Source organism: Thamnophis elegans, chromosome 3 (genome assembly GCF_009769535.1).
Source record: "Thamnophis elegans isolate rThaEle1 chromosome 3, rThaEle1.pri, whole genome shotgun sequence".
NCBI classification, from domain to species: Eukaryota; Metazoa; Chordata; class Lepidosauria; order Squamata; family Colubridae; genus Thamnophis; species Thamnophis elegans.
Genome location: NC_045543.1, coordinates 33192456 through 33205511, shown reverse-complemented (window position 1 = coordinate 33205511; position 13056 = coordinate 33192456). Strand labels below are relative to the sequence as shown.

Sequence of the window (13056 nt, the reverse complement as noted above, 5' to 3'; positions counted from 1 at the left end):
ACAGTAAGAAAATAATCACCATATTCCTAATATTTTTACTTTGATTCATCTAATGTTTCATATCAAAAGCTGCTCCTTGGTAGTACTAAAAACCTGAAGGCCCATATGCTTCTGTTCTAAGTGTTTTGCTCCAAGGCAACTGGAGGCTCTGAAAGATCCCAAGAGATTACAAGGAAGAAAAAAGATAAGTCCCACTGCACGTGTGGTAGTCTACACTATATTTCATCCTGTAATGTAGACAATTTATATATTCAACATATTTAATTTTAATGATACAGCCATAAAAATGCTAAGATACATATAGGTCTCAGGTAGGCCTGCCTTGTATCAAAAATGAATAGGGAAGAGGCTTAGATAAAACAGTTGTCAACATTAAGAATGTTGATCCTAATAAATGATTGGATTTCTTTTGAACTTTGTCTCGAGGCTCGTAAATTCATTAGGTCGTCTTCTGGGAACTTCACAACATTATGCCTAATTATAATTAATTACACTATGCATCTTTAGCTGTTTAATGTTTAATGGCTAGTGGTACTATTGATATATCTAAAAAGTTGATTCTAGAGTTCTATTATGTACTATATCTCATTGCACTGAAAAGTCAGAAATTACTGCTTTTTGTTTCTTTTTAAAAATTTTCTCACTTCCTCCCCAGATAGAGATAATCCTCTATCCCCTTTCTTCATTGTCTTTATTTCTATTTCTATTTTATATTAAGAGAAAACTTTTAATAAAATAAAATTAAAAAAGATTATGATTCAGAAATGCTAGATGTTATGACTACAACATTGCAAGCTGCTATCATGTGATTGCCATTTGTGATATTCCCTGCTGGTTTCCCAGAACAAAGTCAATGGAGAAGCTGAAGGGAATATCACAAGTTGTTCCTGCTACCTCCAACCTTCCCCGAGGACCTCATTGTGGAGTATGAGATCATGGAGATCAAAAAAGGTAGCAGGAGCAACTTATGAGCTACCTGTTAGCTCTGGATCATAATCTTTTTAAAAAAAAACATTATTTTGATCTCCTACTCCAGCAAAGGCGAACCTTTTTTGGCTCGTGTGCCATAAGCAAGGGGAGTGCAGGGGGGTCGTGTGTTTGTGTGCTGCACCCATAATGCAATGCTTGAACCCCCCAGCATGCATGCGTGCATGACAGGCACTCCCCTCCGGGGTTCAGGAGCTTCCCTGAAGCCTCCGGAGGGCAAAGAACCATGCCCTATGGGTAAACCGGAAGTTCAGGAACTGACCAGTTTGCTCGTAGGACCGGTTTAAGCCCTCCGGAGCCTTCAGGGGTCTTTCGGAGGCTTCCCTGAAAGCTCCGGAGGATGAAAAATGACCCAACAACTGACCAAAAGTTCCATTGAAATTAATTTAATTTTTGTATTTGTTGAATTATCCTGCAGCGAGTTGTCACATTCTGTACTGAAACTGCCAAAAGATGCAGTCATATGAAGTTTTGCTTGAGAATTGCATAGCTTAGTGATGGAAATTCTGGTCCCAACTAGGGTCATTGAGTGAGGATTACCTGTAAGGATTTCATTGCAGAAACCTTTAAATGCTCCATGATAATGAGGAACGTGAATCAAGTTGACTGGTTAATTTATAGCTAATTCTGATCTTGATAAAGCCTATATACTCTAGACTGCCAAATTTCATAAAATTATTCCAGAAAAAGCTTGGGAGACTATGGCATTAGAACACTACTTTTGATTTCTATTCCTGGGTCTGTCAGTAAGCAGTCATCAGACTTCATTTATTCATTGCTGATTAGAAGCAAAGAAAATTGGAGGAAATGGGTGAGCCTATAAAGTTTCACTTTCTTCCCTAGTGCCTCAAATTCATTTCCTTTGATTTGGGAAAATCTACTGAAATTGTGGCTTGAAAGGTTTCAATTCTACTATCCTGTAGCTTGAATTTTCTTTTTCTCTGTTAAATTTTTAAAAATCTTTTGGCGCCAATGGTACATCAACAAAATGGTGTAAAACAAAACATTCATACTGAACTCATTGGAACATCATATCATATTGTAATGGAGCATAGTTTTCCTATTTCGCCTGCATATAATCACAGCAGATCATGTTCAATTTCTAACATTCATTCTTCTTCATTTTGATATATTCTCTTAATTCTTGCGTCAAGCACAAGTTAGCACTAAAAATAGTTTTGATATGCAATGATTTTACTCACCAGATCGGTTCTGGACTTTCCAGAAGCTTGAGATTTTGTTGTAAGTTTTAATTCCATTTCTAGTTTCCAAATTTCTTCTTGAAACTCATCACGTTCATGTTCCCTTTCAATAGCTTGCTTCTGTTAAGAAAATGAAAGTCAGTTTTACAGATATGAGTCTATTTTAGATTTCAAATCAAATAAAAATCATTTAATTACTAATTTTAACATTTATTTTTTCATAGATTATCATAATTTTATACTTTAAGAGGAACCTTTACGCCAGAATGCTAGCAAAAAAATAATAATCCAAATTTTTATACATGTTTTTCTTACATCCATGAAATCTCTCTGATTTTTCAGCTGTCTTTCAAGAGCTTCCATTTGTTGTCTTAGGTCAATAACTTCAGATGCCATTGCAGCTAGATTTTGATTTTTGTTTAACTGGTCTTCAAGTTCAATCTCCAAGATTTTCATCTGTGCATTCAAGTTTGAACAATCTTTCTCTGCTTGACATTGCAATTCCAAATTTGTTTTTGCTAGACGATCTATCTCTTTGATTAATTCTAATACATAAAGAAAAAACAGCCGTACCAAGAACACAACATTTTTCAAAATTCATATATATTTTTAATTAGTTATGCACCATAAATTAATCTTTTTTACAATACACTAGAATTATGACTCAGATTGGCATGTAACTTGTCTTGGCAAGGTCCAGAATTGACTGCATGTAATACAGGAAATAGTAATCTATCAGTTACTTTTTTCTTTGTAAAATATTCTGTAATAAAGCTGTACAAAGAGGATTTTGGGAAGTTAAAGTGGAGGTCATAGCCACTTAACTCTGTTTCCTATTATCATTGCTAGTTAGCTCACAAGGGGCAAAAGTGGGTTAATCAGAAGAAAACTTCACCGAGAGGAGGGGCTGATGCCGTGACAAGACGACGCGCAATCTCAAAGCTCAGAGATCGCACTCAACACTTTTATTGGTGAGGGGTTCCAACGGACCTAAATCATCCCGAAGAGATGGTGAACAGGAAGATTACATCTTGCTGATCTCGGGGATATCGCAAAATCTCAGAGAAAAGCAAGGCAAAAGTCTTTTGCTGGCAATAAAAATTCCAGTCTGTCAAGACTGACAAAGTCAGGGTGACCTCAAAAGAAATATGGAGGAGAAGTGTTAAGCTGGTGAGAAACTTTTATTGTTTTTTAAAAAACGGACTGCCTATAAAATCTACTAATTTAAATCAAAGAATAGAAGAACTTAGCGGCAAATTTGATTTTTGTAATGGTTCTAGACAGTGGTTATCTTACTTTCTAAATGTTATTTACATGGATTGATTCTAAGTAAATCTTTTCAAATGGATGGATTATCCTAACATTTCTTCTGACTCTCTGTAAGCTACAAATTGGCTGTTTACATCTCGACACTTTTATTGCTTGGCTGTTCTGGCTTAAGCTCTGATAAGATTTTACAGCTGTTTCTCTGAAGTTTGTTTTCACTTGCAGAGAGTTTGTGTGTTTCAATCTTGCTTCTGAGCTTCTAAGAAAAAATACAACTGTGTATAAACATGGCGTCTCTTCAAGCCGTGCTTTTAGCTTTGAAGAGGATCTTTGATACAGAGGAAAGAATTGAGAGAAAATTGGACTATTTGGTGCATTTGGCAACAAAATGTGATGAAAAAACTGAGGATGTTCATCAAATAAAAAATAAGAAGATGGAAATTCAAAAAATTGAAATGGAAGATGAATATAAAGAGATTGAGCCTGTTGATATTCGTGGCAATTGGTTTATTTCTGAGGGAAGAAAGAGTGGAATATTCGAAGAGGAATTAAATGGGGAGAAAACTTATTTCAAAGGACAGGACATAGAAGGAGAAGAAAGCATTAAAGAACTTATGGACTATGAAATACTATTTGCAAAATATTTGATAACACTGCTGAGAATTAAAGACAAGCTGACAAAGGAAACAGAAGGAGGGTGTCAACATTATATGAGAGATACTACAAACAAGGAGGTGCAAAGAGGACTCCGTACAGACTTGTTTAAAAAGATGTTTGGAGAATTGGATCCACAAATGGCAGTAAATATAAGATTGTTTTGCTATTGGAGAGATACAGGTTGATAGATGGAAGAGTATAATTCAAAATTAGCTAAATTTAGTTAAATTCAGTGATAATAGGTATAGTTAAATAAAAATTGATAATGATAGTAATGTATATAATGTTATGATAAGTAATAATTGAATATGAGAAGGGAAGGTTAGAAATATTTTTGGACTATATATAAAGATTATTAATAACAATAATAAAAAAGAACAAAATTAGACACAGTTAACATGTTTTAACTAATAGGGGGAAAATGTTATGATATAGGATATAGTTAAATAAAGAAAGGATAATGATAATAAATTATATACTGGAAGATTAGAAAATTTTGGTATTAAATATTATGGATGTTTAGCTAAAATAGGATATGAGGATTTAATGTTAATGGAGGATTTTATAAATAAGTAAATGAAATGCCAGCATGTGGTTATGTATTAAATCTTGGTATATTTTAGGATGAAGGACGTTTAAATAACTATAGTCAAACAAAAGTGGAGGTATGATGATGGTAATATAGTAAATATTTGAGTTAAGATATTTGAATTAATATGAATTATATTTGATGATGGTGGAAGAGATGCACAAAAGCCTTTTGTAACCAGCTGATACACTTTCTACAGTATGTAAAGAAGGAGGATTTGTATGTTTGTTTTGAAAATAAAAAAAAAATTTACAAAAAAAAAAAAGAAGAAAACTTCACCAGCTTTCCCAAATTTCAATCAGTTGTTGTGAAAAGGTTGTCCTCAATCTCCCCAGATCCATGTATAATCATGTCTATATAGTATGGGTCACAATGCAAAAGAATCTTTCAAGAAACATGAACTCTCATTTTTTAAAGTCATTAATAAAAATATTACTTTGAAAATGCTGTTAAAAATGCTTGTACTGCAACTTAACCAACATAAATACTACTGCCTATTTTTGTTTTAAGTACCGTATTTTTCAGAGTATAAGACACACCTTTTTCCCTCAAAAAAGAGCTGAAAATCTAGGTGTGTCATACACTGAATACAGCATTTTTTGCCTCCTGAAACTCCGCCCCTTCACCAAAATGGCTGTGTATAGCTTTTCAAAAGGCTTTCAGAGAGCTCCTGGGGCAAAAACGAGCAAATAGGGCACAGATAGCTTTTAGGAAGCTTATAGAGTGCTGCTGGGGGCTGGGCAAAAACAGGCTGTTTTTCGCTCATTTCTGCCTTCCCCAACCCCTAGCAGCACTCTATAAGCTTCCTAAAGGCTATCCGTCCCCTTTTTCAATGTTTTTGCTCCCCCTTCCAGGAGCACTCTACAAACCTCCTAAGGGCTATTCATGCCCTTTTTAAAAAAAAAAAAAAACCAAAACGAGCCCATTTTCGCGAAAAACAGGTTGTTTGGGGAGGTTTTCAGAGTGCAAAAAGTTTTTTAAAAAAATGTTCCTCTTCAGAATCTTGCTGCATCTTATACTCTGGTGCATCTTATACTCTGAAAAATATGGTATACTTTTAAATTCAATGAAAATTACATGAACACTGGCAGCAGTCTTATTCTCCAGCCAAGATTTACATGTATTTAATATAGTAATGTATATTTCATTTCATACCAACTTCTCTTTCTCCCACGTTGGCAGCCAAAGCTCTATTTTGATTTATTAGTAATTTTTGTTCCTCTGCATATCTTGCATTATGCTGGGTTAACTTCTGAATCTGTGCTTTAAGCTTTTCCAAGTCTGCAACAAGACAACGCTCAGATTCTTCTTTAAGATTTAAAGCTTCTTCAAAAGTATGTCTTTCTGTTAAATAACCTTCAATGAGACCTATAACTCAAAACAGAATAACATTTGAATTGTTGTTGAATAACACTAAAAGAATGTATACAAAATAGTAATATAACAGCTAGTGCTAACATTCTCTATGTGTAGGATTCTCTATGCCAGGAGTCTGTATTTAAAATGTTAATTTTACAATATGTAATTGTTTACCATTTATTCTAATTATATCAACATTAAAGCACTATACAGTTAAAGTACCAGATGACAGAGTAATCAGCATAGCATGACAGAGTTGTCGTCCCCCTGTAATATTTATTTATTTATTTATTTATTTATTTATTGAATTTATATTGCCGCCTATTCACCAATGGTGACTCAAGGCGGCTTACAGAATAAAAGACCACATTTAAAACAATAAAAACTAACAAAAAGAATCAAATAAATTAATATAGTATAATATAACAAAATCACCCCCAACCTCCCACTCCTGGTGACAGCAGATCACACAAGCCATTTAATGGGCTCCATCCTGCTCTGGGTTCCCCAACTGGAAAAACATGTTGTTGTAGTAGCAAAATTCCAGTACTTGTACAATGTTTATGGCTCTACTTTCCAACAATTTTCCTCCTCTATAGTTAGATATGCTTTCTTTCTTCATGTAATTGTGACCAGGTCCATGACCCATTACTGGGAAGTTTAGCTTGCTTACCTTTTGCTTTATGAAGCTCTAACACAAGTTGATTCTGAGCTTTACTCTCTTCATCAAAAAATCCCATTAATCCATGCTGTTCATTAAGCATTTGGCATGCTTCCCAATTCTTATTCTTGCATTCCTCTTTAATATTACTATGGATATTGTGCATTTCCTCCAGCTTCGAAACAAAGAGATTTAAAAGACAATGAAAGTACGCACTCTGAGAGGCAACCTGAAGTCTTAGATTGCACCTAATCCCCAAATCCCTTTTACAGCTGCCACCTGACATCATTATCAAAATCTGGTAGCAAATGACTAAATAGTAACACAATTCCTAGTGCTTATTGGTGGGAAATATATCTAGAAAGTTGATTTCTCCCTGCCCCTCCCGAGAATCCAATGAAAAAAAGGATAAGAAATCCTAGCTCTGTCAGTAACATGAACACATCAGCATTCTGTAACTATTTTAAATTTAAGTACGGTACCTTCAAAGGAAAGATATTAAATTTTAGTGACGTTTCATGGTAAAAACAACATACTTTTCTTGCACAAAAACAATTTCTAGGTAGGAAAATTTATATACACCAGGGGTTTCAAACTGCAGGTTGTGATCCTTGGGAGACTGAGAATCAGGTGTGTATGTCACCATTAAAATAATGCTTTAGGCATGGTGTCATGTTTGGACTTTTGAGTATTGTAAGACAAGAATATAAGTATCCACCTGCTTCCTTTTTGAAGCAGAAAAAGGGTTTCTAGGGTTTTATGAACCATCACCAAGATTAAATTCTATGTTATATTATAGAATGTTATTTGAAAGGAATATTTACACTTACATGTTTTTATTATACAAAATGTTTAATTTATCTGTTAAATTATCATTATATCTAAAATGCCAGTAGTTTTGAAAATGTTAAACTACCAAATATAAAGCTATTAATATATTTAGTGGACTGGAGTTTTAATACAATTGAAATGGACTATTTCAATTTCTTAAGGAGCATAAGTGATATTTAATCATATGGCAAAGCATTATTCAATAATGATTGAGCTGTTGACCAATGATAGTTGGGTTTCATGTATCTCGGAATTCTCAATTGATGTGCCATGCAATAAATGTACTCTTTAGAATGTCTATAAAAGTATTAGTAATGTTGGGTATTTTTACTTGCTATGTTTTATATAGCTATATTGATCTCTCACTGTTTTATTTAATCATATTGCTGAGCATGTAGTTATTTGCTTCACTTAAGACCATTCATTCAGCGACTGTTCAAAATTACAACAATGCTGAACAATAGGACATGCAATCTGTATTCAAATTTACAGATGCTGCAGTGCATCCACGGTCACATTATGACAATTTGGATACTTGGCAATCCACCTGCCATTCTGGCCAACCATAAGGACACTGCAACTGCCCCCACTCATCTATCGCCACGCCACCTCTGTTTTGACATATCCCAGAGGCCCTGGGTCACACCCTTTTGAGATCCTGAGAATGGTGCCCACTTCCCAAATGCCATCCACTTCTGGGATGGCTCTAAGTGGCTCTGTAGGAAGGCCCTGTGTCACATTGGCTGGATGCTGTTTCAAGAAAGGTGATCTTCAGAAGAGGTAAGCAGAACAAGGCGTCATGGAATAGGAAAAAAGCTCAAGGCCTGTGGGTCCCAGTGCGATGAGAAGCTGTGCAAGGGTGCCTAAGGAGTGGGGGAGGGAGCCCTGGGGAGGCCTTGCACATGCCGCATATGAGCTGGGAGAGATGCTGCAGTGTGGGGCTATGCCTATACTGGGTCTCCCAGGAATCCACTCCTATTCTGAGGCACCTGTAGTCTGCTTAACAACCCCAATAGAGAGAGCAGGGATTGTGGTCTTTAAGCAGGAGAGTCATGCTGTGCCTGTTAATAACCAGAATAATTTATCACTGTAATTTCAGGCTCAATTGTGGCCATAAAGGCGAGGACTATCTTTATTTAAAGTGTTATACTGAAGACTGTTTTGAGATGCAATAACACCTGAACTATACATAACAAAAGCATATCAGTTCAAGATCTCCAGTTCCTTCCCTCTGTGGGTATAAAAGAATAGGTCTTCAGTACTACCTGGCTTCCCATACTATTAATATATAATATTTAATTACTGTTTAACTAAATAAAAGTATTTTACTTGTTTGGTTGATTCAGCAAGCATATCAAGAAGTTTCTCCACAGTAATATATAAACAACGACCAATTTTTTTAATCCTCTCTTCATTTTCAAATATAAGTTCTGGATTTTCAAAAATACTTTCACATAAATGCTCACTCAATTCCAAAGAATCAAAGCTGTGTTCCTGTAGTGTTTGATCAGAAACTTCACCTGTTCAATAAATTGATTTTTAAAATGTAAGTTTAAAAAACATAGAAAAACAACATTTTATTATATTTTGCTAATATAATTTTATAAGCCAAGTTACAATTCAACTGAATTAAAATTATTACAAAATTGTCAACGTGTAGAAAATAATTCAGCATCTATAATAGAATTAGTTTTTAAAAGAGTATCTTCACCCGTAATTTTCCTGCATTTAAAATATTCAAGAGACTCTGTTCTGACTGTTTTACACTACTTGTTATTCGTAGTATTTTTATATCTACTATTTAAAACTGTATCTGCAGATGTTTTTAATTTTTACTGGTGTTGACTGGATTTTATTGATTTTAGCATATTCTTCTTTGTACATTTATTATATTGCTTGGTAGCTTTTTTATCCCCACAGTGCTTCTTTCTGTACATTCTAAATGTAAACCTTTTGACAGTTATGCCCCCACAGGAGGATCCCATATAAGTTATAGATACTTCTCATTCTCAATCATGAAGACCTTCACAATAATGCCTTAAAATCTGGTTTAGAGAATTTAAATAAATTAATGGCCATGTGAAGAATTTCATTTAGAGTATTCTTCTTGTTTTCTGTAGTTTAAAATATCAGGTGGAGAATAAACTGAATCCTTGGTAAAAGAAAATTCTAAGTATTGACCAAGTATAGTTCAGAATGATAGCTGGACTTACTGTAAGGCACTTGACTAGTCATTGAAAGATGGATCTAGGAGGAAGGGATTAGCTGTATCTCTTCTAGCTTCGGTGTATGATTTCCCCCTGTTCAATGGAGGAAATCCCTTCCCATCAGACTTGATCAATAGCAACGAAGTTGCAAATGAGATGGGAATGGGACAATTTATGAGTTAGCATTAAGTGACTAACATGTACATTGGGGGTGGGTTGCTGCCGGCATAACTGCCAGTTCGACGTGAAAAAAATTAAATGATTAATTAATTAAATGATTAATTTATTTAATTACTGTGGGTGGCATGAAAACCTAGAAAAAAACATAAAATTAGATAGATAGCTCAAACTAAAATTCAAACTGATGTTTAAGGCCTTGTCTTTCTACAATCTATATAACATACCCCCTCATGTTAATCACTATTGTAAAAGCCTACAAAGCTGATTCAAATAAATCTGAAAAAATAATAATATGGCAAAGAAGAAATAAAAATGGGACTATGTAACTCCATGTTCTGCTGCCTGCCTGATAAAACCCAAAAAAAAGTAATGCTGTATTTGAACAGGATCTAGTAAAGACTATAATATATTCCTGGGAAAGAAAAAACAATCAACATAAATGCCTAATCTTCATATCATAGACTGTTTTTTGTTCTCAGGTCATATTTTTTCTGACTTGATTCACTTGCTAACTTTTCATTTGCATCCTACATCTGGGCTCTTATCAGTGCTCAGAGAAATCTGCAAAGTAATGAGGGTGCTTTCTTTCTTTTTGTCATTTAGAAAGGCAGCTCAAGGGATTTTAGTGGTAATAATCAAAAGAACAAAAGCATCAGAAATGTACAACAGTAGGTTCCTAGTGGATCTTATCACGAACCCAGAGATTATTAACTGTCTAAACTTAAACACTTCCATTGACAGCAATTAAACACACATTTAGTACTCCAAGGACTGGGAAAATTGGGCTGGCAGCTCTGCCACTAAGCGAAGTGGTTGCTAAGTGGAAAATCACCTGACTATGACTGGGCTGGGAAAAGGGGCTGCCTATAGAAATGGTTTGCTTTTCTTCATGGAACCCCTCGCAGAGCAGAGATTGGAGAGGAAGAGATTTCAAGAGTAAGCTATTTACTCTTCTACACATCGTGAGCAATGCCAACAGCAGGAAAGGGTTAGGCAAAGCTCTTGCTTACCCCCCACCTTGTAGAGTGGAGAGACTAGAACCAAAAGAGATTTTAAGAGAGTACTTATAAACTGTTATGTATAGTGTGCCCAGGGCTGATAGCCCAATCACATTGCTTTCAATATGTAGAAGAGCAAATAGTTTATTTTCTTGCTATCCCTTTCCTTCTAAACTCTCTGCAAGGGGGGGGGACACTGGGAAGAATAAGACAATGCATATTAAATATAATGGTAATCACATGAGTGAGGAATACTACAAAGGTTGTAATTGTGGGTTTTTTTTCAGCACAATCATAACTTAGATCAATCACTGAACAAATGGTTGATAAAACAAAGACTATCTGTATAGCAAAGCTATGGAAGACAGCAAGAACATGGTTGCAGAATTCTGTCAAATACTTTATTTTCCCTTCAAATTATTTACCTTGGCAAATTCTATTGTTATTCTTTAATTTCCATTGATCTATTGTTTTCAATGGGTGTGAAAGTAATGTTTCTTCAGCTATGATCTCTTGCGACACTCCAGATGCCAAGCTGTCATCAAGACAAAGGCCAATTTTCTTGAAGATAAGATCTTCCATATCTTTTGTGGACTGCACCATTGTCAGAAGTAATTTCAAAGCCATCTGACAAGATTCTTGTAGTTTATCCCTACAACAAAACATTATACATTGAATTGTTCCGTTTGCCATTTGCACTGATTACGTCTTCTTCCCACAATGATTTTTTCCTTATTAGAAAACAGGAAGCAAATTAAAACAAAAACAAAAGTTCACATGTTACGTATTTATTAGAAACCATACAGGAAAGGCTAAAATAGGTGTAATTCTTATACCATTTCTCCCAGAAATTATTTCTAGTCAAGCGCTGTTCTAAAATAAAGTTGAAAATTATAACTTTATTTGTAATTTTGTATTTTATTTATATATCTAAAATTACAACTTTGCATAAAAAAGCAAACAAGATAAGTCATATTTCAGCTAAAATTATTCTTCCTACCAACACAAAAGTTTAGATATGCATAATATTCAGTTGACTCATTCTACATTGAATTGACACAGAAACACACGGAAATTTAAGTTTTACAAATGACACTAAGATCTAAAGGTGAATAAGGATATTTGTCACTTTCTTAGGAAACTGAATTGGTAGATCAAACAATTCAAGGTGGTATGCAGCAGCCTACTGAATATCACCAAGGAACAGAATGCAAGCAACAGTTAATAAGAGCAAAAAAGCAAAGTTGCTCCAGGCTTTCCTATTAATAACTTCCATTAAGCATTCTGTATATTTTAATTGTATTACTACTTAATCCTTTAGCATAAAGTTTCCTTTTCTCCATCTGGTAAAAATGTGCACCTTTCCTTGTAATGCCAAAGATTTCCAAAGTAGTCTTATGCACCTAACCAATTGATTTATAACAACTTACTATCACATAGAGATTAGTTATTGCTCTTTAGTGTTTAGGCTATCAATTGGAAAAGCACTGAGCGAGTTTTGGACCAAGGGAAAAAATTCTCATGTAGGAGTGACACTATGGTCCCTAGTTTAATTGTTTCCAGAAACTACAAGATCTCAAACAATGGGAAATTAGAATAAAATTATATTAGCTTCATCCTTTATTCTTAAAGACTTTTGGAAGCAGACTGAGGAGAGATACACAGGGGTGAAATCCTACCTGTTCGGACCAGTTCAGGGAGAACCAGTAGCAGACATTTGGCCTGGCTCACTTGCCCAGCCCACTCTCTGCTTTCCACCATTCCAGCCTGTCTCCCCTACTTCCTTACCTGCAGCCCTGCCATGCTTGCCTGCCTTCCATGCAGACTTCCCGGTGTCCCCGTGGCCAGCTTACGAAAGCAGGCAAGCTGAGGACCGTGTGGAAGGCAGGCAAGCATGCTGGGGACAGCCGTCCATGGGGAAGGTAGCTAGCACTCCCTTCTCCGCAGCCCTGACATGCTTGCCTGCCCTTCCATGCGGCCTTCCCGGTAGAGGGTATTTTGCTGGCAATATACATGCCCGCGAAATAGATAAAAGCAAGAAAGGGGTAGAAAAAGAGAAAGAGAAATGAGAAAATGATGGAGAGAAAGAATAAGAGAGAGGGAAAAGAGAGGGAAACAA

At 35.3% G+C, this 13056-nt stretch overlaps 1 protein-coding gene across 1 annotated transcript in view; it reads right to left on the bottom strand.

Annotated features, from left to right (window-relative positions):
- LOC116505884 (pericentrin-like) overlaps window positions 1-13056 on the bottom strand; it is a 90628-nt gene that overhangs the window by 55061 nt on the left and 22511 nt on the right. The window contains exons 13-18 of the mRNA XM_032213353.1: window positions 11363-11589; window positions 8882-9072; window positions 6734-6896; window positions 5857-6069; window positions 2505-2734; window positions 2190-2309 (exon numbers count right to left, since the gene is read on the bottom strand). Coding sequence (XP_032069244.1) covers window positions 2190-2309; window positions 2505-2734; window positions 5857-6069; window positions 6734-6896; window positions 8882-9072; window positions 11363-11589 — 1144 coding nt within the window. The remainder of the gene's footprint in view (window positions 1-2189; window positions 2310-2504; window positions 2735-5856; window positions 6070-6733; window positions 6897-8881; window positions 9073-11362; window positions 11590-13056) is intronic.